Here is a 26,738-nt window from a genome sequence, read left to right on the forward strand (position 1 = left end):
CTCGAAACTGATAATGAGAATTGCCAATCGCGAACCTCAGGTACTTTCTGTGCTTTGGATGGATTGGCACATGAAAGTAAGCATCCTGCAGGTCCAATGATACCAACCAATCTTGGAGTTGGAGAGCCTGAAGGATCTGAGAAAGAGTCACCATCTTGAACTTGTCCTTCCTGAGGAACTTGTTCAAGTTTCTCAAGTCCAAGATGGGTCTCAGTCCTCCGTCCTTTTTTAGGATGAGAAAATATGGGGAGTACCAACCCCTGTTCCTCTTCGCTACAGGTACAAGTTCTATGGCACCTTTCTCTAGCAGGGTTAAAATTTCCTGCAACAGGAGCGGATCCGGAATTTTGACAGAGTTGGCTCCCGGTGGCTGATTCTGAGGCCTTTTTAGAAAGGGGAGACAGTAACCTTGGGCTACTGTTTCCAGTGTCCAAGCATCTGAGGTAATGCCCCGCCATTCCTTCAGATGTTGAGAGATCCTGCCTCCCACTGGTGTTTTGTGTAACAAGGTCTCAGAGGGATTTGGAGGTGGCTGCAGGAGTGGGTGAGGGTACAGATGCCGCTCCTGAGGCTGATTTTGCACCTCTCCCCCGTGTTCCACGAGGGAAGTTCCTTTTGCCCCTTTGAGAGGCCTGTCCTCTTCCTCTACCAAAAGAGGAGTAGTATCAAAAAGAACGACCCCTCCAGGAAGATGAGCCGGAATAGGGTTTTAGAGGCTGGCGCAAAGAGGCGCTAAGTGATTTAGCTGCCGCTTTCGAGGTCTGAAGTTTTTCAATGCTTTCATCAGCCTTTCTGCCAAAGAGCCTCGAGCCATCAAAGGGCATGTTGAGGAGTCTAGCTTGCACGTCCGGTGCAAATCCCGACTTCCTCAACCACGCAAATCTGCGTAGCACAACGCTTGCAGCCATGGATCTGCTGATACTATCAGCAGTATCCAGTCCAGACTGGAGGCATTCCCCCATTGCCTCCTTCCCGTCTTTGACTATATTCAGGAAGCCTTCCCTTTCCTCGCCTTCCGGAATATGATCAGCCGCCGCCGAAATACAGTCCCACAGGGTATGGGTAAACCTGGCTAGGGTACAGGTGACATTTGTCGACTTAAGTGCCATACTGCCTGACGTGAAAACTTTACGTGCCCAGGTGTCAATCTTTTTATCCTCTCTATCTGGAGGGATAGTTGGATAAGCAGTTTGTTTTGAAGTGGATGCTGTTTGAATGACTAAACTCTCTGGAATCGGATGTTTATTCAAATATTCAGGATCCAATCCAGCTGGTCTATATTTTCTTGGAAAAGTGCTGTCTGCAGCAGCAATGGTTTCTGGTTTCTCCCAGTTTTCCTCCAAAGTCCTTTGAAGGGCCCTGTGAAAAGGGAGAACAGGATCCTCCTGAGGTCCCTTGATGATAATATCCGTCATGTCATCTTGTTCAAAAATGGGTGAAGTATTACCCCAACCCATGTATTCAACTACCCTGGTCATAAGACCCCTGTACCCAGCATCTGCATGCTCTGCAGGATCAGGTTTGGCGAACTCTAATTCTGGGGATGTGTCAACTCCACTGGCAGAATGTAGAGTATCACTCAGGAGTAACTTCGTCTTCTTCTTCTGAAGCAGACTGTTCATAGATTTGAAAAAGTCTGATCTGGGCAAAGGACTGAATCTCCTTTCTTCCTCTTCCATCTGCTTCGAAGGAAATGGCAAATCCCTTGAAGTTTTCAAGGGTGTCTTCGAAGTCTTCGATAATGGCGTCGATGACGCATTTGGCTTTGGTGTCGAAATTATCGACGTCATCGACGAAGTTGTCTAAGTCTTCGATTTGTGTTTCTTGGCCGGCACTGGAGAGGTGCTCGACTCTCGAAGTTTCTTCGACGGTTTTATGTCGACTCAAGGTTTTTTGTATTCCTCAACGCTACTGGTCTTAGCCATAGTAGCCTTGGACTTCCCTTTGTCGTCCAATGGAGCGACCTTAGGGGTATGGCTTTTTCGAGGTTCTTTCAAGGGGGGTCGAGGCCGCATTCCCGAAAACCTCCATCTTTTTGCGGAATTCTTCCCACTTACTGGGAGAATCAGATTTAGTCAGACAACGAATTTCTTCGGTCGACTCTGAAGAAGAAGATGGAGATTTATGTCTCCTTCATTTTTTTTTTCAATGACGACGAAGAATGTCTCGATCTACTTCTAGATCGAGATCTCTTCGAGTGCCTATGGCGACCAGATCCCTTAGAATCAGTCGCTTTCTTATGTTTTTTTTTGACGAAACCTTTTTTTGAGGCCTCCCTCCCCACCGACAGTTTACCACTCCTCCCACAAAGAGCTTTTTCGGTCATCGGTTCGGTGACTGGAACCGAGACACCAGAGACAAATCCGGTGGGGATCGGTAATCGACATCTTAGACCCACAATCTGCACACTTTTTAAACCCAGTTCTGGGTGTTGAAGATGATGACATTTTCTTCACAGAAAATAGAAGCGCGCCGTTCTCGATAGCGAAGCGATCAGAAAAACGGAACTGAAGCAACGGGCGCGGCTCGAGCTACTTATACCATCGGTGACGTTGACGGAGTACGTCGAGGGACAATCGACCTCGAGCACAGCGCCCTTTGCCGAGAAATTTTTTTCCCGAAGCAGCGAAGCTGGAGATAACGATTTATCACAAGATGAGGAATACGTGGGAGGACACAATCCATTTGAAGAAGGATTGATTAGTGCTCTGTTGGGAATACAGTCTATTCCAAAGTCCTTTGCCATAGAGGTCAAGACAGAACTCCAATGCACAAAAAAGCTCTGCCCCTCACCCATCCCCAGGAAACATTGCTGTGATATACTTTTTGTATTGCGCTGGTACACAAATGTTTCAGAGCGCGACTAGGCAAGGGAGGGGAACAGGGGAAGAACACAGTACACCACCACTACAATCTTACTAGGCCCAGTGACATTGAGAACACACAAGTGCATGGGAAAGGGAAAAGTGAAAAAGTGCATGGAAGGGGGACGGGGGAAGAGTGGCAAGTGCAGAGCAGAGGAGCGCAGATAAATAATGATAAATAGAAAATGGAAGCAATAAACAGCGGTAGTGCACCCGGCAAGTGTTGTGTTTTAGGTAGCAGACTGGGTAAGTCTGATAAGTGCAGAAAAAGAAGAAAAATGGGGGGTAGGGGGCTGTATGGGTACAGATACAGTCCCCAGTGCAAGGGGTGGCCAGGAGGCGGGGCAGGGTGAGCAGGTACCTTGGCACAGGGGACAGAGGGTGGCCAGGTGCACAGTGCCAAGAGAGAGCAGATCAGCCGGGGAGAAGGCAGAAGCAAAGAGGAAGTTCTTGAGGTGCTTCTGGAACCCGAGACCGGTCTCCTCAAGTTTTAGAGTGGCAGACAGGCTGTTGCAGAGGGAGGCCCCCAGCTGAAGATGGAGATCTACCCCCAGCTCTTTCTTTGAAAAACGATTGACCCGGAGGGAGTTCGAGGTAGGGGAGCAAAGAGCTCAAGAAGGGAGGTATTTGCGGAGGGATAGCTGAAGGTATTTTGGAGCATGGATTCTCTGCTGCATGTGCACTGGGAACTAGCATCCAGCTCACTGGAGGTGAAGGGGACCCTTGTGGTGCCAGACAACTTCCTGGAATGAAAGAGCAGAACTAAGGACAATTTGCCCCTGGAGACACAGGAATGGGCCAAGCAACTGAAGGCAAGCGTCCCCAAACAGCATGATCCTCCCCGCAATGAGAGACAATGAAGGACTCTCCCAAAATGGGAATAAGGCCAAGACAGAGTGCGGGTGAGCGTAAATGGGAGTTTATCCATCAGAATAGGGCATGCAAAGAACTCTGCAAACTCCGAGAGCGCTCTGTCTGACAATAGCAAGGACAGGCGTATATATTTACAAAAAACGTCATAAGAACCTACACACTATAGGGGGCACAAGTTCAATGGGATTGGGTGGCGACGACTAACTATAGGTGCTGCTGCGATGTGGTTGGCTTTGGCTGGAAGACGTCACTGGTCAGCCTCGTGGGTTGGGCTGGGCCTGGCAGGTCGGCTGAGTTCATCCGGACGGTGTTGTTGGGCCATTGTGGCCAGTGTCAGAGATGAATGTCTTTTCCTGACTTGGTTGCCCTATGCCATGCACACCGCAGTCATTCAGTCATTTCAATATTATTCTCTTTAGTAAATCTTCCAATAGGTTATACTACAGGTTAATGCAACACAGGAGGAATGTACCTTGTGAGGGGTCGGGAGGTAATACGTCAGGACATGGTTACCAGTGTCCTGTTGACCGGGGCCATAGGTCGAGGGGCTAAGCTTCAGGGCCTGGGACTGGCGGTACAGGTCTTTCTGCCTTGTTAGAAGTTGTTATGGATGTTCCTCTGTGTGTTGTCAAAGTGTTGGGTGTCCTGATTGCACAGGGCCATAAGTCTGAGATGATCCGGTGGGTTGTGGGGTTTACGAGGGGGCGCGTGTGTTCAGGCAGAGGTTTACTGCTGAGCTGTAAATAATGCAGGTGGCGGGCCGCGGCCTTGGGTGCTACAGAGGGGATTACAAATCTTTGAAGCGGCTCCAGCCTGGTTGGGGGAGGTAAAGCAGTGCGGCGCGGTCTATGCTCTCATGCCTTGGCAGCCTTCGCAGGGTGGGAGGGGGAATGGCCTTGCACGTATTTCACAAAGGTATCTCCCTCGTGTGTTGCCGATTTTAGGTAAAGACATCACAAACATTCGAACACTCTATAATACTTATTCAAATCAATACAAAACATGCATTTAAACTTTGCTGGATGTGTCTCGATTATACCCAGTCTGAGCACCTTATTCATACATTATGTTTTAACAACTACAGTATTTAGTTATATGCATATATATTTGCAGTAAGTGAGGTAGAATTAGGATTGGTGGAGCACATAGAAAGTAACCCGCCACTGTTCGTGACGGTGGTGGCACATGTGGGGCCTAGACATGCACACATGACAAGCGCCTTCTCGTGCATCCTTCACATAAGCCCTCTGTATAGTTACATTCGTCTTCTCGTGTCCTCTAGCAGCATTAGTTCAGTTATGGCGCAAGCCCATAGAGTGTAAGTTTCCCAGTGATACACGTAACAAATAGATCCCTGGTGCGTTCCTTTATTATTAGCATCCAACTGCAATGGTGTGGGCTCGCCATCGCTTATATCATGGAAGCATGCTTTCTTACGTTTATACATTTTACAGGCTTTTGTAATGTAAGGGATTTTGTGGAAGAAAGCATACTTTGCGAGTGGTCTTGACATTAATATATAAAGACTGTCTGCCATCTGATGACCATTTTACTGTTCTTTTCCCAGGCCTGCTGGCCGGGTCGTGCTGGGAGCGATGATACACTGCGGGAGGTGAACTGATACAATTTTAGTGTATTACGCTAGCTCATGTCCGTCTTGTTAGTGGGAACGTGCTCGCAGCGGATCTGCCAGGGTGCTGCGGCGACAGGGATGACTGAGGCTCTCCAAGGGTAGGGGCCGTGCTACAGTGCGCTGAGCTCACACCATCTTTACCAGACAAAATGGTTTCTGGGCCTAGCTAAATTTTAATACGTGTGGGCAGTCAATACGTGTGGGCAGTCAATACGTGTGGGCAATGTCTCCAGCGGGTGAACCCTCCACCACCTGGGCCCGGGTGGCATGAGGGGACGCCCAATGAGCCATAGCCCTCACCTGGGGAGAAAAGCGCAGGCGAGGGGGGGTCTCCTGGACCAGTCCTCCCCTACACAACCCAGAAACAGCTTGAAACCCTGTTTACCGCCTCAAGACATCTTTGAGCCAGCTCAACTCGCTTAGAGCGTGTACAGGACCTGTGGTGCTGCTGCTTTTTTTCATAAGGGATTTTCAGCAGCTTACCCCCATCTTCGAGCTGTGTCGATGCAGATTAGATCCAGCAGAGTCCTTCGCTGCTGCAAATCAACTGCCAGCTTGCCGCAGTGGAAGCACTGGACATACTCTAAACCAAGCACTGACTCCACACACCCCAAAAAAAAACCTGGATCAGAGCGCCGACTTGAGCAGCTGCTACTCAGACTCGCACCATCTTGAGTGCCAACTCGATCGAAAGGAAGCTCTTTTTCAAAGCTAACTTTACACTGACCCGCCACTGGATCAACACGACTCCACTGTCTCAACACCACTTCATCTACAAGAAAGTGCCCAGAGCCACCGAAGACAGAGAGAAGGTAGTTGAAGAGGCTCTGGTCCACATTAAAAGGACCACAGTAACTTAAGATGCCTCCCTTCTTGTCTTTTAAAACCACATCCTTGAAAATTTCCGTTATTGCTGACATTTTGTGGCTAAGCACCCCCTGCCTATTAACGCAGAGTGCACTTTATTTTCAAAGTCTACATTCTTTGTGTTTTGTTAAATGGGCAAGTCTTTACTAAAAAACTATCAATGCACACAACCAATTAAAAATACAATAAGGTCAATTTTATAGACACTTATTTTGGTACCCCCATACTATTGTTTGTATTACGGCATTAGTTCACACCCTTAGGCTGCCTTCGCCCTGCATTACCAAAAGAGGTGAAGGAAGTATACCTGTTGAACAGTGCACATTTCACCTTTATGATTGAAATCAATGCTGGTTTGGTAATAGTGTAGGGCGGAGTATGCCACTACTCATCACCGTACTCCTGCAGAGCGGTAGTCATTTTGTGTCACTCTGTTCAAAGTGATATTGTTGATGGTGATTGTTACAGGACAATAAGAGGAGAAAGCATAAGAGGTCTAACCAGTAACTGTTTTGAATAGGGACTGTGTTCCTCCCTTTTTCTGTGGTCATAAGCACAAGAAAATGTATTTAATAAGAGTGACACCTTACATAGGCTCAGGCACTGAACCGTACACCAGACCTTAAGAAACCCTACCCTTACCTCTTGATGGGTTTTGACTGATGCACAGAGAAGAGCTTGGCAGACTGAGGGACTTGGGTAGATTGATACCAAAAAGACAGAGCCAGATTGGTATGGCAGTAATTTGTGGGTGCCAGAACTCTAGAAGGTGATGGACTCAAGTTCTGAATCAAGGGAGATAGGCGAGGTGCCCGTAGGGACCTGTTTTGTTGAGGTTCAGGTACCGCCAACACAGCTTGGTACCAACACCGGAGTACTCCTCTGCATACATTCAGAGACTTGCTCAAGGTAAACAGATTTTTCTGGTGCTACAGAATACAAAGACTTGCATCTGCGTGCTTCACGTCCAACGCCCTCATCAGACAAGAAACCATGGGGCGGGCCGGGCCTGGGGAGGGAGCCAGACTGCTTCTACATTGTGGGTATTGTAAGTCATTTTCTTTGCCATGTGTAACCTGCAAGCAGCCAGCCGAATCAATCCTGCCTGCATATGGTAATCCTTAAACAGGACCCCTGTAAAAAGTTTCCTACCGAGGGTCACTACATCCATGAATCCGAATTTGCCCCATCATTCGCAATTCCAGGTTCATGCAATTAGTAAAGGGAAGGGAAAACATTGTCACAAATGCCTCCTACCCTTAGCAACACCCCTGTCCACATTTGAACAACTTCCACTATACTCTATAACATGGTGTCCAACTCCAGGCGTCAAGGGCTGGAAACGTATTGAATTTTCAGAATAATATCTATAAATGTACATATATTGATTCTAAATCAGGATTCCGTCAGCTTTGCGGCCTTCAAAGTACTGGAGTTGGATACCCCTGCTCGAGAACAATGATTGTTAACGCTCAACATGGCCTTAAAAAATAAAAAATAAAGTATTCTACGGGAATGTGTGAGGCTTGGTTGGCGCACAATCATAGCAGAGCACTCCTACACAATCCTAATGTAAACAGAATTGTCAAATATGAGCATACCTAGGGGGTGTTCCCGCTTGTCCATAGACCTGCAGGAACGCCGCATGTGGACCCTCACCCCACCCTCATGTAAAAGGCCATGGGAACAATGAGAACACAAGAGGCATTGCATCGCTTTAAGCCACAATACAGTTCTTGTTAAAAGGCACTGGTGGGAACTGAAAGGACGGTGCAACCTTCCTACTGGTACATATTTTGACAACTTGGCGATCCCCATCCTAGCACAGAAGCCATTGCATCCAATGTGGCCTTCAATACCAGCCCCTTTGTTAGCATGATTTCATTGACCGTCTAAATTTGGGTGTAGTAATTTACTGTTTTAAAGGCCCGTCGCCAAGAACGGTCTACCACATCGCTGCACAACAACGCGTGGAAAAGGGAGGCAATGCTTGAGAATCGGAGGGGAAAAACCCCCACACATTTAGAAAGTTCTTTCAGTAAGCCCTTTCCCAAAGACCAAATCAGCAAGAAAAAAAAACAGAACTGGGAGGAGAATGTTAGTGAGGCACACTCGGTGGTGGTAACGCAGGATACTCGAGAGTCTTAAAATGATGCCATTATTTGGAAGGTTTTTCTGTTTCCATCTGCGGTGCAGGTGCTCCCAATCAGATGATACATTTTCTTATTTGTCGGTTCACTTTATACACAAAAACGAAACATTCCTGTGGGATTTAAGGCAGTCCTATACATTTATTTTGTGAAAGTAAGAAAACATTTAACACATATTGTGAGAAAGACAGCATGAACAAGTACATATATTTCACAATGCTAAAGCAGCACAATTGTTTTTACTAAACTACTCAGTTCAGAAACGTATTTTTCCATATATACACACATATATCTATATAGTTTATATAATGAATCTATTTTTAAATTGCTTTAAATGTATACACCGCATATTGTTGTGCTTGTACACGTGTCCATTGTAGAGCAGTATTGTTCCAGAGAAAGCGGAAATACGGCTATAAAACCTCCGGGTATCGCAGGTGCTGCATACAAAAGGGGGGGGGGGGGTCAGCCGAACAAGCTAAGCCAATCACCAAATGAGATGGGGCATAATCCATCACTCCTTACACCTGCTGTGCTGTAGAACTTGCTCACCGTGCTGATGATTTCCCTCATACCCATTCATCCACCATATGAAATGATGAACTTTTTAACAGTGCTTTCATAATTGTGCTCTCCATCTTTCCCTCACACGTGCTGTGCCTTAAAAACTTGTTTCGAGAAAGATCATGCTGCAACCACGTGTTCTTTCAGTATGTGTCTCCAAATGCTTTGTGTATGCCCAACCACCAGCCTGTACAGTGAAACCGCTTGTGTTCCTAAACCTAGAAACAGCAAGATAAAAACGTGGCTGGTTACCAATGTTTTCAGGGGAAAAATGACAGTAACCGAAAGGGAGTATGAATGCCACCCAAGTGAGGTAGTTTTATGGTTTCCAATACAGCAGGCATAAAACGAAAAATAACCAGACGGAAGTGTCTAACCCCTATACATTCCCTCCCCCTTAAAGGGGGGGGGGGTGATGGGGAGTTTGTGATGGTGGAAGAACGGTTTCCTTGGACTGCGTGGCAGCCCTAATTGAAGGCAATAAGACACTGTTTTTCAGTGGAGTAATGTCCATAGGAGCAAAATGTCAATTCATCCAACGACGATGCATCGGCATGTTTCGGTGCAACATAGCAAACTGCATGAAGGACGATAGTTACCACAACTGAATGTGCGACATTAGCAAGTTCATTTTCACGCCAGAGAAAACATTAACTGTACACTGAACCGGAAAACACATTCTTAAAGAATACAAAACAACATTTCATACCGGGACAGCGTTAAAGACTGGGCTCAATATTTTGGTTCTCTGCATTGCCAGTGATTTACTACTCAGGCCGCACAGATGCACATGATACCTTCCTGTGACTGCAAATCATGCCATGTACCCTCCCCTCCCCTCCCCTCCCCCAACTTGGATTGACAAAGAATACTGAACTTGAAAAGCGAAGTTCATTTGCGCGAATTTGAAATCATTTCAGGGACAGGAAGGGGGTGAAACATATTTGAATTTTGTTCTTTGTTCTCTGATCTCTTCCTTTGTTTTGTTGATGCAGTTAAAGATCTCTTGAAAAAGTGCTTTGTATTCTGGTTGAGAGTTCCAGGGTGAAGTAGCCAAGGAGGTCTTTGACACCCGACTGCTGTCTGAAACATCAGCGAGTTGGGAGGTGCCAGCGACATGGTCTTTCAAACACCATTTTGAAGTCTGGACAGCTTTGTGACTTAAGGAATCCTCATCGAGGTGACACCTATGAAGAAGTTCTTCATACTTAACTTTGAGTGCACTATACTGTGCGTCTACTTCGTTGAGCAGAGATATGCCCCTCTGCTTCACGGCCTCAGCCCTCCTAGCGCAGGTTTCTTCATGGACATTCAAAATTTCTTCTGCTGTGATGCTGCTGAGAAACTGTTCCCCTTTTTTGAACGCCTCCTTGTCCAGTTCAGGCACTGTTGCAATGAACTCCTCTGAAGAACTCATGCTCAGCTCTTTATACAAAGGCTCTCGAAAGGTGATGAAGGATTCGGGGGCTAGTTGTTCGATGGTACTCCTAAACCGGTTCTCAGATTGGCAAATTTGCCGCATTTCAGCCACTTCGGTTTCTAGCTCCTTTGCTCGAGCCCTGTAAATGTGAGAGTCGCACAGCCTTTGCTCGAGTTCAGAGTTCTCTCCTACGATTAGATTGTATTCTTCTTCCATGGTTTCTCGTCTCTTTTTTTCCAGGCCCAGTTGAGCTTTCAGCAGTGTCAACGTTTTCCTTAATCCTTCATTTTCATCCTCCAGAGGACTAGGCTGTATTGGAAGTGAAGTAATTTTCTCTGCAAACACAGGATCATAGACAAAGTACCTGCGAAAATAAGGAAATAATTGTTAATATTAGAACATAGTTTGAAGAAAAAAAATTATTGATTTCCCTTTAGAAGGGAATATCACGCAAACAACTTCATCAAAATATGGGTGTTAAGGATGTACATCTTTACTCAGGCAAAAAAAAAAAGTAGCCCATAGTGCACACCCTATTACGCTCAATCTTTATTTCCAATATACAATCTCCTAATTCAAAGATACCTTTAGAGTAGCTAGGTATTCAGTAGCTCATGACGGGGAACAGAAAGGGGAAATGTAACATAGCCAACAGCATGAACTAAAAAGTATTTTGGGGGTTTGCCCCAAGTGATTAAGGATAATCCAGATGTGGACTCCTTGCTCACTGTGCCTTACAGGGGCTCAGCTTAACTGATGAGGGCCAACAAAGCCAAAGCATGTCTTTGTGTTTGCTGATGGTATTCTTGTTCAAAGGAGAATTGGCTGGCCTCTCGGTACTGTACATATATACACAGTGGGTGGTCCTGTCCTCTAAAGTTTAGGGTACTGCACGTGTTTTAGGGCAGTAAATTCTTTAACCTTCCTGGGTTTCTTATGTCAGGCTCAGTGGATCCCTAACATAAGGTGAGAAAACAACCTTAAACAATTAATAGGTTTTTATAAAAGTAGCCTTTTTTATTTCTTAAGTGGCTTTTTTCGCAATTTTTTTAAATATCGAGAAAACAAGCATTCAATTCAACTCAGAGATTAAAGTGAATAAGCATGTCAAGGCATAGAAATGCACAATGAAGAACCAGGATTTAACATTTACATAATTCAGTCAAAATGCTGGTCTGGGACTGTTTTTTAGAACAAAAGAGGAAATATACAATTTTCTCAGTACTGTACTGCAATTCAATGTGGGACCAGACTGATCTGCAAATGCAAATTTATATTTTTCCTCTGTGAAGGTTTTAGGGTCCAGTGAGCTAAAACGGAATCCGCAGAAATGTTGGTTTAAAAAAAAAAAAGAATGGTAGATTTGTTCGAATTTCGTCTGTATGATTTTGGACAGCTGAACATTTTGAACAAACCTCCCATTCGGTGTCATAGTGAACAAGGGGAGCGGGGTTGTCCCCCGCTCCTGAGAGGATAATGTTTTAGAAAACAAAACAAAAAGGACCCCGCGGGGTACTGGTTCCCATGCACATAAGTGAAGGGAACCAGCATTGCAGAGGGAATTGAGAAGTCGGTGGCACACGACAACTCTAGCCAAGACCCCTGCATCACTCCAGTTCAGCCCCCTCCCTCCCCAAGCATTCAGTATTCTGCCAGTAAGATAGCTCAGCGGTTTGAGCGCTCACTGCTGTGATCTGTGTGTGATCTGAAGGTCGTAGGTTCGAATCCTGGCAAGGCCAACTCAGACTTTCATCCTTCCGAGATTAATAAAGGAGTACCAATTTCGGTTGGGTTGATATTGTATGTAAATATGTTCTATGTAAAGCGCTCTGGCAAAAGCGCTATATAGACAACAGATCATTTCTTCAGCTTGAGCTTAGACAGGGGATCTCCACACTGCACATTTTTTTTTACTTGAAGAATGGCTAAAGACTCATGATTCCATGATACATTGGAATCTTGACGGCTCACTACATTCACCCGCTCTTCTTGGAACTTTGACTATCACCGCATTGCAAGTGGATTTTCTTCCCCAAGAGGGTTTCCCTATCCCCTCCTCCTTGCTGTGGACTGCACTGGGGAAGGCGAGAGGATTTTCTGGCAGTTGGTATAAATGGCCTACCGAAACAGACCCCACTTGTTCAACCCGTTCTACTACAAGAGCTGCCGACCCTTGCAGGTGCTCCAGAGTATCAATAAGAGCTGGTATCTGCCGCAGAAATGGTTGAAAGTAAAATATTGAACTGAGAAATGACTATCTTTTTTACAAAATGTTGGGAATCTTTTTTTAAATATACGTGTGGGGTGGGGGAGAAGGGAGGGGGGCATGGGGTTCTCCCCCCCCCGCTTTATTAAAGAAAACTATGCAGTAATTTCTCAATTTGATATTTTCATGGACATCCGTACAAGAACGATCGACAGATCTTGACAGCGCCAGTTTGCAAAATAAGTAGATATTGAACCGATACATTCCTTAGTAGATTCAGTTCAAAGGCTGAACGCTGAAATGCAAGCTCAACACACTGGAAAAACATGCCTTACGTCAGGCAATGGCGGCCAGAGAAAATACACCCCTTGTTTATGGCAATACCGGGATGGGCTTGAGGTATGACGGTCACCCAAAAATTAAAGAGTTAATTGAATCCTGCTTTATTCAGTTTGCCTTCCGTCCCCACCAATTCTTCACGGATCGTGCTAAGGTGGTGTATTTATGGTAAAATAAAAGGGGGTGGCAACGCTCTGGCTTGGGTTAAACCTATGGTTACTACCAATAGTCCCTTTTTGAACAATCGTGATACTTTTTTATTTCAAGTGCAAAGAATGTTTTGACGGCCTGAGACTGCTTACATAGCGCAGGAAGAGTTGTTGGATCTTGCACAAGGCAACATGGACATCTTAGTTATGTGAGCAAATTTAAACAGCTTGCCGACGAAACAGGTTGGCCTGATGAAACCCAGTTTACATTTAGAAGAGGACTGACACAGGAATTAAAGGATGAATTAGTGCATGTGGTGCGACAGGCATCCTTTTCTTATCTGGTTACCCTTGTCCAACAGTTGGATTATCGCCTCCAGGAAAGAAGAGGTGGACGGAGCAGGGCTTTGTCCATTAGACCTTCCATGGAACTTCCTTTAACACTACAAAAAGAAACAGAAGCTCAATCTGAACCTATGCAAATCGGTACCGCTCGAGGGCCATTGACGGATGAGGAAAGATCCCGCTGCAGAATGCTAGGAATATTTATGTACCATGGAAGTGGCAACACTAGAGCACAAAAGAGACATGCGTTTTCAGTTAAAGTTTAAACTGCTCTGTTACTGAGGACTCCCAGCCTGACGGGGAATATTCATAGAATGTGAATTGATGAAAGATCCAATGCTGGAGAAACTCCATCTCCCAGTTTTAAGTGGAATCCTGACCGGGGAGAAGATAGAAGGTCCCATATATTCTGTTGCTCAACCTGATCCGGATGGTGATACCAGGTCAATAGTTTTGCATGCTACTATCCATCTCGACGAAAAGAACACTATAAGCTTTCCTACTCTGATTGTTCATGGATCAACAGTGGGCTAAACAATAAGGGATTCATATCTATGAAAAACCTGCATTGAAAAAGTAGATGGACAACTCCTGAGTTCGGGTTTAGTGCATCAAGAAACCACTCCTGTGTCGTTTTGGAATGGTTTGCACTTTGAGAACCTACAATTCGATTCGGGCTGTTCATTACCCAGTAATATTGGGCATCCCTTCGCTTAGAAAACAACTTATACATTGATTGGAGGTACATTTTTTTTTATTTTTTTTTTTATTTCATTTAGTTTATACAAAACTTTTTGAAAAGAGATATCCCATGCCCCTCCCACAGTGTGTCAGAGAAGTGCCATGAGGGTCCCAAGCCGCGAAGAGGAGCTAGTCTGTGGAGCTACTAGAAACCAGCTAGCAGCCACTTCTAGACTCTCAATTCTCGTTCATGCGGCAGTGTCTCAGTGTGCTGCTGTTTTATTTTCCCCTGTTTCGCTTTGCAGCTACTCCGACACACCATCATGGGCCTCACTAGTTTACATCTTTCGTATCCAACTTCAGTAGTTTCTAGATTTTGTAAAAAATTTGATAACCCAAAGATTTCTTTTTCCCTGGGGTTGTGGAGTTTGCGCCACAGGTCCTCTCCACATAAAGTGTCATACTGTAGTACCAGGCGGCCTAAATGGACAGATCTAAGATCTTTCAGGCTTTCACAGTACAATGTAAGATGTTTGAGAGTCTCATTTTGTTTCTCGCAAAAGCGGCATTTGAGCATAGCTGTTACTTTTCGTGCTCTTGTCGCTTGGCTTACTCTTGTATTGAATAGGTTTAAGCGAAATTTCATATAGATCATTCTATGTCGAGCATTAGGTGTCTTTATCAGGTATTGCAACATCTGGTTGCGGTCTTTAGCTTCAATGGGTGCGTCGTCAAAGAGCTTGTGGCGATTTCGAGCATCCACTGTTTGACACCAGTCTTGTTCCCATAGTTTTTTCTTTACGAGTGTTGGATTATTTTGCAGTGTAAGTTGGTCCGTGCCGAGTTGCTTTAGCTGATTATTGCAACCAGTTGCCCATCTACACAGCACGGTTTCAGGGTTGCCTTTAAGTGCTTCCTGTAAGATCTTAAACTGGGGAGTACAGTCTTCTGTGATTATTTTCCGGTAGATGGATAGCATGTTCCATAGCACTCGTGCCTGCAAGGAGATGAGATTTAGTTCATATCTGACGCACGCACTCGAGATTCCTTTCTGTATGTGCAGAACTCGTCTCCAGTATTGGTTTTCCAACTGTGGCCACAAGGTGGCAGAGGCGCCTAGGGCGCTTTCCGCACCGTATATGAGCGTGGGAGTGACTTTTTGGTTGTAATGAGCTAGCACTGGTAGCAAGGAGAATTTTCCGAATTTTTTATTTATGATGACCCCTTGGCATGCTAGTTGTCTGCATTTTTGTATGATGATCTCCGTCCAGGGGGCATCATTTATGTTGCTGTTGAACCAGACTCCTAGATACTTGGCCTTTTTCACACATCTCAGGTTGTCATTACACAGCCTCCAATTCGGAGCACTTTTTAAGTTCCGTTTTTTGTTTCTTGTGAGGTCTTGGAGGATGATTATTTCTGACTTTGCAGAGTTGATTTTCAATTTGTTTTCTTTTACGTAGCCCTCAAGTGCAACGAGCTTCCTGGATAGGCCAATTGGGGTTTGATCCAATATTACAATGTCGTCTGCGTATAACACCCAGTTTACAGTCATCCCATTGATTTTTGGGGGGAATGATGTGACAGCTTCAAGGTATTCTCCAATATCGGACAGAAATAGTCCGAATAATGTGGCTGCCAACGGGCAGCCTTGTTTCACACCTTGATTTGTTTTTATAGGTTTACTCAGTGTTCCACCAGAGTCCAACCTTACTTTGAGTTCTGTGTTAGAATGCAGATCTTTTATGGGTTGGAGCAGTTTCTCCGGGCAGTGCCATTTTTTCATCTTAGTCCATAGCAGCTCTCGATCGATGGTGTCGAAGGCGCTGGACAGATCAATAAATGCAACGTAGATCTTCCGGTTTTGACGAATGGCTTCCATCTTCAGGAAGTTTAAGATAGTCAGGTTCAGCCCGCAGCCGACTCCTTTTACAAATCCTGTTTGGCGGGGATCGTATCTTTTAGAGTCGTTAATCCATTTGAGTAGTTGGATTTGAAGTTGCGCCGCAAAGATTTTCCCAATTACGTCAAGCAGGGCTATCGGCCTGTAGTTCTTGGGGTCTGTTCGATCACCCTTTTTAAAGATCGGTACCACAATGGCACTCCTCCAGGACGAGGGAATCATTCGCGACTGTATTATTGATCTGAATAAGGAGTAACAAAATTCTGCCCATAAATCAGGGAATTGTTTCAAATGTTGGTTTGTTAGGCCATCTGGGCCTGGTGCTCCTGAGGTGCTCAATCGGGCGATATTCTTGTGTATATCTTCTTTCTTTATTACAATTGACCATTCTTGCTCTTGACTTGAGGCTGTTATGGTCTTTGTTGAATTGTTGTTAAAGGCCTCTGCATAGTGGCTTACCCATATGTCTTCTGGGATCATGGATTTTATGATGGCACCCTGAGGGGTTGAGATGTTATTCAGGTAGCTCCAGAAGTCGCTGGTGTTCCTATTTGCAAGTGCTTTCATCATGTGTTCGGCGTCTCTTTGCACCATTATATGTTTGTGACTGATAAGCCAGTTCTTGTAAGTCTGTTTCAACTGTTTAGCCTTATAGTGATTACTGGGGACTCCATTGTTTTTGAGCAGTCTTAAGGATTTTTGCAGGTTTTTTTTCTTTAGGTTCAGCTCTGCGTCCCAAACATGTGCCTGTTTGAAATTTGCTTTTGCCTTACCAGATCTTTTTTCTCTATAGGTCTCCAATAGAGTTGTGTATTCAGTTTGTTCTTTCACTGGTTTTTCTCCCAGTGCTTTGCACAATGAGCTCACATTGTTCGCATTGAGTCTCAGCCGATTACGACCTGGTCCAACTTCGAGAGGAAGTTTTGGCAAGACGTTTTCACGGCCACGGTTATGTGGCTTCAGATATAGTTTTAGAATACAATGGTCGCTGGACTCCATTTCGATGATGGTTAGGTGAGATATTTCACACCTCAACAAATCATCGGCAAACATATAGTCGATTGTCGATCTTGAGTGATTTCTTCGCCAAGTGTGTTGAGCGGGCATATCTCCTGTTGTTTGCCCGTTCAGCATGTGGAGATTCCACGCCTTCATTTCCGACAGCCAGCGCTTGGCGGCTAGTAGGGCATTTGTTTCATTCTTGTCGTGGGCAATGTGATTTTTGTTAATCATACAGTTTATGTTAAGATCTCCACATATAATAATATGCGTGTCTTTGTCATTTCTTTTGCTGTTACAGATGAGTTCTGAGATGGTTTCCAGGAATCGGTCAAGATCTATGGCTAGGTGTTGCCAATATATATTTTACTTTCTTCATTGGGCTCGCAGGCAGTTGAATTTTGCATACCTGTATGTACGCGGACACGTTGGTTGCAGATAGTATGCGAACTTTGCTTTCAATTTTTGCAAAGATTGCCATTCCGGACATGGGGCGTCCTTTGATTCCTTTTATGGCTGGGTTGAAGGCGATCTCAAAACCATCTGCGATCGGAGGTTGCATTAGCCATGTCTCCTGAAGACACAGTAGATCTATGTCTTTCAGGTCGTTTGGAAGTTCTTCAAACAAGTGCGTATGCCCGCGTGTATTCCATGACCCTATGCATAGATTGCCATTCGCATTTAACTTTTGGCGTTAGCTGTTTTTTGATTTGTTTATGGTTTTGGCAACCCAAATTTGGTTCGAATTACTGTTAAGAATTGTCTCAAGGACCGCTTCCTTGTTGGATAACTGAATCTGATACTAGTGAAATGCGCACTGTATACAATTTGCATACCTTACCAACAGAATATGCATTCTTTGGGGACGTTTTCACAGATGCCATCTAAACAGCCGTGCCGCCGCACAAACCAGAAGACTGTGCTATTGAATTATTTCCCAATGCTTCTATACCTTTTGGACGCATGCAAATATCTCGGACTGAGAAGGAAGTGTGACAAGTTCCTTGGGTCGTCACTTCTCCCTAGGAGAGGGACACTTCCCATGTGGCGAGGGAGGTGAGGCTGCTACCCAGTAGTCCCCCTAGCGGTGGTATTCAGCAGGAGCATTCCATGGGAGAGGTGAAGACTATCAAGGGACATGCAGTATGTTCACCACCATGCTGCCAGACATCGCTCACCCAACAACATGAATAGGGCCCAAGCACCCCAACCCTCTCCATCACCTCTTTCTTTTGCTAATAACCTCATACATAGCAGCCATGTATATCAGGTAGACAATACTGCGACAAGGAAGAGTGATTATGGATGAGTCCAAAAGTACAAACATGAAGAGCAGGGCGATGAAGAGCCCTCTGCGGATCCAATACAAGCACGGTAGCTATCCGAGGCTTGAGAGTCAATCTGCCATAAAAAATGATGAAGTACTCTCCTCTGCTCGCACGGTGCAGCGAAGCCACGCAGAGAGGGTGCACTGCAGGCCCAAACGCCTGGAACGGGAAGTTGAGGACCAAGAAGGTGGAGAAGATTCAAGACTTAACCGAAGGCAGGGGAACCCGACAGAGTGGTGAGAAAGCAGCCATCAGAGTGATCCAGGCGGGACCCGACGTGCGGAGAGAAAACAGCATGGAGGAGCTGCCGAGAGCAGAATGTGATAGCCATGGGGAAGCTTACCGGTGTTGCCATGGACCAATTCCCTTGTGGATGAAGTTGAAAGGTACACGAGGGGAACTGGGAAGCCCCCCCCCCCACCCCCCAGACTGTGGTTGGGAGGAAGTGCAGAATCATCTTCCTCATCCCAGTGGGACCAAGCAGAGATCAATTGAGGACATATTGGGTGAGAGAACACACCACAGAGACCCGAAGAGAGGCCTGGCAGGATACTGAACCGGGCCTAATTAAGAGAGACTACGAAGCTGAGAAATGGGTCTTGTACCCAAATATTGAGAAACAGAGTTGCACATGCAAGATAATGCCTGGCAGAATAGTGAATCGGGCTTAAGTAAGAGACTTCACAGAACTGAGAAAAGGGTTTGAGACCCAGATAATGAGAAGAGAAGACCGGGAGGGGGAGGGGAGTGTATCCCTTTCAGAATAAAACAAAGAAGAACAAACTAGCAGAGAAAGATGCTCTAACAAAAGTCAAGAGAAGACCTGGGGAAGAGAAAGAGATCCTTTGGCACACGTTATGAGAAGACGTGGGGAAGGAAGACCCATCCTTTGGCAGAAAGATAGACAAAATTAATGCAATTGAAAGAGCCTGAGAAAGGCAGACAATTTCCCAATCTTGTTTTGGAACTATAAACACATCGCCTAAAAAGGTCTGGGGAAGAGACGACGTCCCCACCTCTATGGAACGCTAGGGAAAAGCCAAATGACAGCTAGGGGAAGGATATTCTCCCATCATTCATGAACTATTTAAAAACATCTCGAAGAAGGGAGTCATCCTGTTGGAGTCAGGGTATAGCATACTTTATAGATTTCCTTTGAAGTGTAAGGGACAGAAATAGGTTAGGAACATATGACAGTGGGCTATTTGTTTTTGACGGACAATCTGATATCCTTACATTTGTGTGAGGCAGGGAAACCCCTCTTAGTTATAGGGACAGGTAGGATTCTTCCTTATTTTCTGTTAAAGGTTTGTGCCAACAAGCATGCCACCTTTGTGCCATGCGTCTACTTGTGCACCCGTACAGAAGCATTAAAGGATAAATATTCCTTACCCCTAATCTCAGACATCATTGAAGCCGTGCAAGGAGCCTATATCTTCACTAAGCTGGACTTGTTCAGGATAAAGAGAGGTGATGAGTGAAAGACCGCCTTCTGCACTCCCTTTGGACTTTTCAAATATAGGGTCATGCCCTTTGGTTCAATGCCCCTGTTGTGTTCTAACGTTTTGTGGACCAGTTGTTTTCAGACTTGCTTTTTGTTTCTATCATGTATTTGGATGATATTTTGATTTATTCCAAGAATACTACTCTATGTCTTGAGGTCTCAAGACATCTTCGCCTGAACAAGCTCCAAGCCAAGCTCAAAATATACATTTAAATCTTCCTATGTTGTTTATCTGGTGTACAACCTTTCTTCTTAGGGTGTTGCTATGGACCAGAGGAAGGTGGAAGCAATACTTCAATGGCCTGTGCCAGGTTTGATCAGTCAAACAGTGCTTAGGGCTTGCAAACTTTTATTGTACATCTATTCCCAATTTCTCTTAACAAATACAACCCATAACGCACTTATTTCAAAAAGGGGTTGCATTCAAATGGTCTGTGTCAGCGCATTCAGCCTTCCAGAATTTTAAAGCTGAATTTATCCGAGCTCCCATTCTTTGGAAACCAGAAACCTGTAAGCCTTTCGTGCTGGAAGCTTGTGCAACAGAAGGTGCAGTTGGAGCCATATTGCTACAAGTACCAGGTGGACCCCCTTACTTATTATTCTAAGACACTTTCTTCTAGCAAAAGGAATTATTTGGTTCTTTAAAAGGAACTTTTGGCTCTGGAAGCGGCCTGCCAGGAATGGCGACATCTGCTCGGGGCTCAGTTTCCTGTGGAGTTTCGGACTAATCATCAAAACCTACAGGCCCGCCAACAATATGACTGCAGGAATAGCAGACAGACCCGATGAACCTTCTTTTTTGCCCAATTTGATCTTTCTCACTTATTTGCCTGGCATGCAAAATATTTTGGCTGATGCTGGCTGACAAAGATAGGAACAGGTCGGGACCTGCATTTTTGCCAGAGCGTCTCTTCGATATGATATGGCATTTATAACGCGCCTATACACAAGTGTTTCAAGGTGCGACGAGGCAAGGGAGGGGGAAACAGGGAAGACAGACAACGATCTTACTAGGCCAGGGGACATTGAGATTGCGCAAGTGCAGGGGGCAAAGGGAGCAGGGCAGTACATAGGATAACAGTAAAATAAATATAAAACAATAAATAAAAGTGCAGCCAGCTGGTGGCAAGTGCCAGGGTAAGAGCAGACATCAGGTGTCAAGTGCTGGTATGGGGCTATAGGGATGCAGAGACAGCCCCAGAGTGCAAGGGTTGCCGAGGGGGGGGGGGGGATGGCGGTGGTTTGGGCCATGCAGGTGTGCAACTGGCAGGGGGGAGGTGGGACCTGGGCCCGAGCTCAGAGGATAGCCAGGTAACCAGTGCAGTTTCAGCCAGGAGATCAGCAGGGGAGAGAAAGCAGAAGCAAAGAGGAAGGTCTTGAGGTGTGTCTGGAACCGGAGCTGGCTCCCCTCAAGTTTCAGGGAGGCTGTTCCAGTGGGAGCCCCAGCCGAAGAAGGGGATCTACCACCAACTCATTGCTTGGAGAAGCGACTGACTCTGATGGAGTTGGAGGCGGATGAGCAAAGAGCTCAAGAAGGAAGATATTTAGGAAGAGTGAGAGTTGAAGGTATTGAGGCCCCAGAAAGCCTTGTGGACAATGCAGAGGGTTTTTAACTTTATCCTCACAGCCACTGGGAGCCAGTGCAGAGATTTCAGTCCTGGAGAGATATGATCCCTGGGCTTGAGGCCAAGGACAAGTCTCGCAGTCCTGTTCTGGATGAGTTGCAGAGGGCGGAGAGTAGAAGCAGGCAGATTTAGAAAGAGGATGTTGCAGTAGTCCAGCCTAGAGAGAACCAGAGCTCTGGAGACGGTGAGCTTCTGGGGAAAGGAGAGGAAAGGAGGAATACCTCTAGGAGGTGCAGCTGGTAGTGTGACTTCTTAGAGACGTCAGAGATGTGAGGAGAGAAGGAGTGTGTGGAGTTGAAGATAACCCCGAAAGATGAGGAGCATCTCAGTCTTACTGGCATTAAGGCAGAGAACATTGGTGGCACACCACTCCTGGATAGCAGACCGACAGATGAGAGAAGGAGAAGAGGTAAGGGAAGGGAAGGGAGCCTGAAAATGAGGAATGTCATCTGCTTAGCACTGAAAGTTAGGGCAGAGAGCAGCACTGCTGTGGGCAAGAAGCGCCAGGTATTGGTTGAACAGCCAGGGAGAGAGGTTAGACCCCTGTGGAACACCACAGGAAGACACAGAGGAAAGGAAGGACCCAAGTTGGACATGGGAGGGTCGATCAGAGAGGAAAGAAGTCAGCCAAGCCAGGGCCTGATCGGTGATATCCAGGTTATCACAGAGACGGTTGAGCAGGATGGCATGGTTGGCCGTGTCAAAGGCAGAAGAGAGATCAAGTAAGATGAGGACACATGGGGTGTTGGAATCAAGGTTGGAGAGCAGCTTCACAGATGTTCAGGAGAGCAGTTTCCGTGCTTCTGGCAGCTCTGAAGCCAGACTGATGGTCATGGAGACAACCAACAGATTCAGTGTGAAGATTAAGCTGGCAGATGGTCAGCTTTTCCAGGTGTTTACCCAGGAATGGAGTGATGCAAATTGGGTGATAGTTAGCCGGGCAGGATGGGTCAACAAGAAGTTTGTTTTCTTGGTTCAACCTTTTTTTACAGCAAATTTGACAGTCTACACCGGATATTGATACAATTCCTTCTTCAGGCCAAGAGGCTCTATCAGCTCATGGTGGCTTACTCTTCCAGGGTCATCGTTTATATGTTCCTGCAGACGCCATTCGAGAGCAGGTGCTTACCTTGTGCTATGATAGACCTTCTGCTGTACACAGGGTCCGCAGTGTTACCAATACCTTACTTTCCCTGACTTTTTCTTGGCCTGGTTGGAAGGCCAATGTTATAGAATTTCTGGCTACATGTCCAGTTTGTGCACAAAATAGGACCAGTAACCAAGTGTTGATTGGAAAATTCCAGCCTCTTCCCATTCCAGACCTTGAGGAGATTTCTGGTGAGCAATGCCTTCAAAAGGAGTGGCGCTCATTCCATGTTGCTGTCCTACAGGCCTCTGCAATGGGCACATGTCTCAAGAAAAAAAGAAAACAGGATGGGTTGGATAGGTTTGAATTAGAAGAATATCTTACTAGAACAGAACAGCATGGAGAACATAACACTTAAGAAGATGGCATAACCTGATGAGAAAAAGCGATCTGGATCACTAGGTAAACAGGTGAAACTTAACATGTATCATGAAGATTCAGACCTACAGAAAGAACTTGCTCTAAATAATTGTTTAAAAATCCTAGCCACATCCATATTGGTCCGAGCTGAAGTGCCTCTTCACAAACTATGATCCAGATTGAAAAACAGAAAGGTTGGCCCTCTTCAAAATGGACAAAACTGTATGGATGTAGAGCACTACCCTAAAAAGATGTAAAATGTGTACATTGCCCTTTCAACATGATGATGCTTAAAATCCACTTTCCGTCATGCGAGACCTAAATGTAATTAGGAGGCCATGTGTCAGGATAAAAGATCAGGGTCACAGAAAGAAACAGGATCAAAAATGTTTCCTCTGCTGACATTGTGGTCCTTCATTGGTCCAGTAGTGCATGAAACATATGGTTTGGGGTGCAGTGGAGTAGAGAAAATATTACTCACTGTAGTGACTACTGTTGTCAGTCTTTTCCTCCAGAGCAGCATATCGGTTTATAAAAAATAAAAAAAGATGGCCATCGCAGTCCATCCTCCTCTCACCCTCCACTGCGAGATCCTCACGTGCACATCACCCTCCACTGTGAGATCTTCACGTGCATATGTCCATGTTCCACTCGCTAGCCCTTTAATTAGCCCTAACAGAGCAGACACTTATTACACATAATGGGGAGGCAGGCCGCATGGGGGAGAGGGGGGATAGGACTAGTAGCCTGGTGCTCATTACAGTGACTAACTTGTAGATACTGCTATGTCCTCCATCCCCGTTCCGCCATACTTGTGGGAGATTAACAAGCCTCTTATTTCGAGGAAGACAAGATTGACAAAACAAGCACTAACATGAGCAGCATGGAACCTTAACCAAATATGCTACAAAGGAAAAGCCTTTCCCCAAAAAAGGCACCTGTTCTACAACTGGCGCCGAAAGAGTAAGCTCTACAGATATTGTGTGGCTTAACACTGGTGGCACCCTTAACAGATATCGTCCAGGGGAATGAGTCTCTGATATGGATCAAAGGCACCTTAGCTCCCACCAGCTAAGGTCCAGGCTTGAAATAGAATTCGGATACCACCTCAGGATGGTGTGAAGCTCTACTTCATCCTTGTGAAAGATAAAATGTGTGTTTGCAGCATAACACTGCAGTTTGCTGGCCCTGCTATCTGACACGTTTGCTAACAGGAAGGCAGTTTTCATGGAGATTGGTCTCCTTCCAAGGCTTTGTGGACTAAGGTGGGGAGAATCACACTAAAGTCCCAAGCAGAATGGTGAGGCCTCTGAATATCGTGGTTGGAATAGGATACATTACCGAGCCTGCAGTGCAATAGACACTCATAACAAAGAGGCAAGTCCTGCAAGAATCTAGCTTGATATTGACCTGATCAATCCAGGGAGCTGTCGAGAGGGTTAATCTTTTGTCCTGGCATCCGTGACAGAACCTTGTCCTCTTGCTGCCCCCCCGTCACCCCCCAGCTCAGGTCCTCGTGCAGTCATTAAGAATATCGATTGAGGGGCTGGGTGGAGGATCAGTACCCTTTTTCAGAGAAAGAAGGTCCTTCTGGGAATGTTCAGGAGCAAGATATTCAAGGTTCAACTGCCAGTACTAGTTGGGCTGCAATTCAGTCGCACAGTTCAGACAGTCTCCATTTTGGGAGGTATCTATGCAGTGAGAGGAAGGAACACAGGTTCTGATCCTCCCATTGGAGGGAGAAGGCCTCCTGAGGGAGCCCATCAGGTCTCCCCTTCAAAAAAATAATACTGGGCACAATTTGCTGTCCAGAGTCTTAGTGAAGTGTACTTTTGGCCGGTCCCACTGGAGAAAGATCTGATCCGAAAGGGAGCAGGAACATTTCCACTTGTTGGGGCTTGAATGAGCCTGCTCAGGTTATCTTCCGGATGTTCAGGACTCTAGCAGTGTCTGGCCACCGTCAACCCACTGTTCTCCAGTCTCTGCTCCAGAAAACCTGAGCAAGCCAGCATAGCTCTAAGAACCTTGTCCTAACCTGATTTTTGAGGAAGAGAATGACCTTCATATTATCCTTCACAATCAGGAATCAGCCCTAGAATTAAAATGCAGGGACACCTTGAGGGCCAGAATGATTGCCTTGCTCCTGGGGCCCCAGAGATTTCGATTTTGTATTAACCACCAAAAGACTCAGGGGCTCCTTACAAGTCAGTCATTCTGGTGATAAAGTGCTGGTAGAACCATATACCAACACTATTATCGGGCCGGCTTATCCCGAGTCATGTCGCCAGAAACACTAGCACCGGTAATACCCACACGCTGTGCTAATGGCGCCGGTAACGCAGGCAACAGTAGCAGCAGACACAGCCCCGACACTTGCCAGTAACACCAGCAGAACAGAAATACAGGCACATTGCGAGTGTGGACTTGCCAGTAATACAGGTAAATGGATGCCGGAAACATTGCCACCGCGGAGCAGCTGGTAAATGTGCCCAGGTGGGGGAATTAAGGCCACAGGTGCACACAATACACCCAGGAACAGTACTAAAGGGCCATACCTGCCACATGTACACTCCCCAGCACAACCATGCTGCCACTCGTTTCAATGAACATAGCGGTGTTGCACGCCAGAGTGCAGCTGACTGAGCCGGAGGAGATTGAGGAGGAGAGGGAGGAGAGGGAGGAGAGGGAGGAGACGAGAGAAGAGGGAAGAGGGAAGATTGGGATGCAAGTGGCGAGGCAGCGGCGTGCTGTGATTCCCCGCACAAGGGTTACACCATGGGCCCTGACAGACGGCCAGATACACACCTTGTACCACCTAAACAGGGAGACAATACTTGAACTCGTGAACCTTATCCAGGATAACATTGGGAGCAGGATCGGCATCAGAACAGCCATAACACTACAGTTGAAGCTGGTGTTGGTCCTGCACTTCCTTGCCACATGCACGTTCCAGCACTCTGTGAGCCAGCTGCATGGCATATAGCAGCGTGCTTTCTCCAGAACGCTGGTGCAGGTACTGTAGGCCCTCCTGCGCCAGGTGGGCCAGCACATCATCCTCCCAACCACAGGTAAATGTCACCAAGGCCCACTTCTATGTGATTGCGGGCATGCCCAATTTGTTGGCAGCACTGGACTGCATACATGTCGAGCTGCTTCCACCCCTCCAGCCCCCCACACACACCTCTCTGAGAAAGTCTACAGAAACCGGAAGCGGTACCACTAGCTCAATGTCCAGGTGACCTGTGAAACCGACCTGTACAACACGCACTGCTGTGCCTGCTTCCCAGGATCGACCCACAGCTCCATGGTCCTATGGAGCAGCACCCTGCTGGCATACATGGCGCGTCATGGAGGACAAAGGACCTGAAGGTTGGGTGATGTGAAGGCAACATGAAGCAAGAAACAGGCAACAGATTCAATATAAAACACATATTAACCCAAATATCAAGATGGGAAAAGGCCTAACCTGCCCTATGCTAAGGTGAAATTTCCCTACCTGAATAAAACTACGGAAGGAAGAGTTCAACTAAATGAATCTGTCTGTGTCCAAAAAGTATATTTGCCCTCACAACTAATCTATACAATGTTCAGGGATGTCGGCAACCAAAAGAAACAGTGTCCAACATAACATTCTGAGCCTGTTCCAGTTTACAGCTACTTTTCAGCTCCCTTCCCCAAGTATACATCAGTTCTAACGAAAAGTCTCAAAGTTACTTCTCTGGAGTGAAGAATAATACTGTTTTAACCAGTACTCTGGGTTCCCTTCCCCAAGATCCAAGTA

General features: G+C 46.0%; 1 protein-coding gene across 1 annotated transcript in view; it reads right to left on the reverse strand.

Moving 5' to 3' along the window:
• Nucleotides 1-8,503: 8,503 nt before the first annotated feature.
• CDR2 (cerebellar degeneration related protein 2) overlaps nt 8,504-26,738 on the reverse strand; it is a 145,640-nt gene continuing 127,405 nt past the window's right edge. The window contains exon 5 of the mRNA XM_069645614.1: nt 8,504-10,735. Coding sequence (XP_069501715.1) covers nt 9,868-10,735 — 868 coding nt within the window. The 3' untranslated portion in view covers nt 8,504-9,867. The remainder of the gene's footprint in view (nt 10,736-26,738) is intronic.

Source organism: Ambystoma mexicanum, chromosome 2p, assembly GCF_040938575.1.
Source record: "Ambystoma mexicanum isolate Mex_15411 chromosome 2p, UKY_AmexF1_1, whole genome shotgun sequence".
NCBI lineage: Eukaryota > Metazoa > Chordata > Amphibia > Caudata > Ambystomatidae > Ambystoma > Ambystoma mexicanum.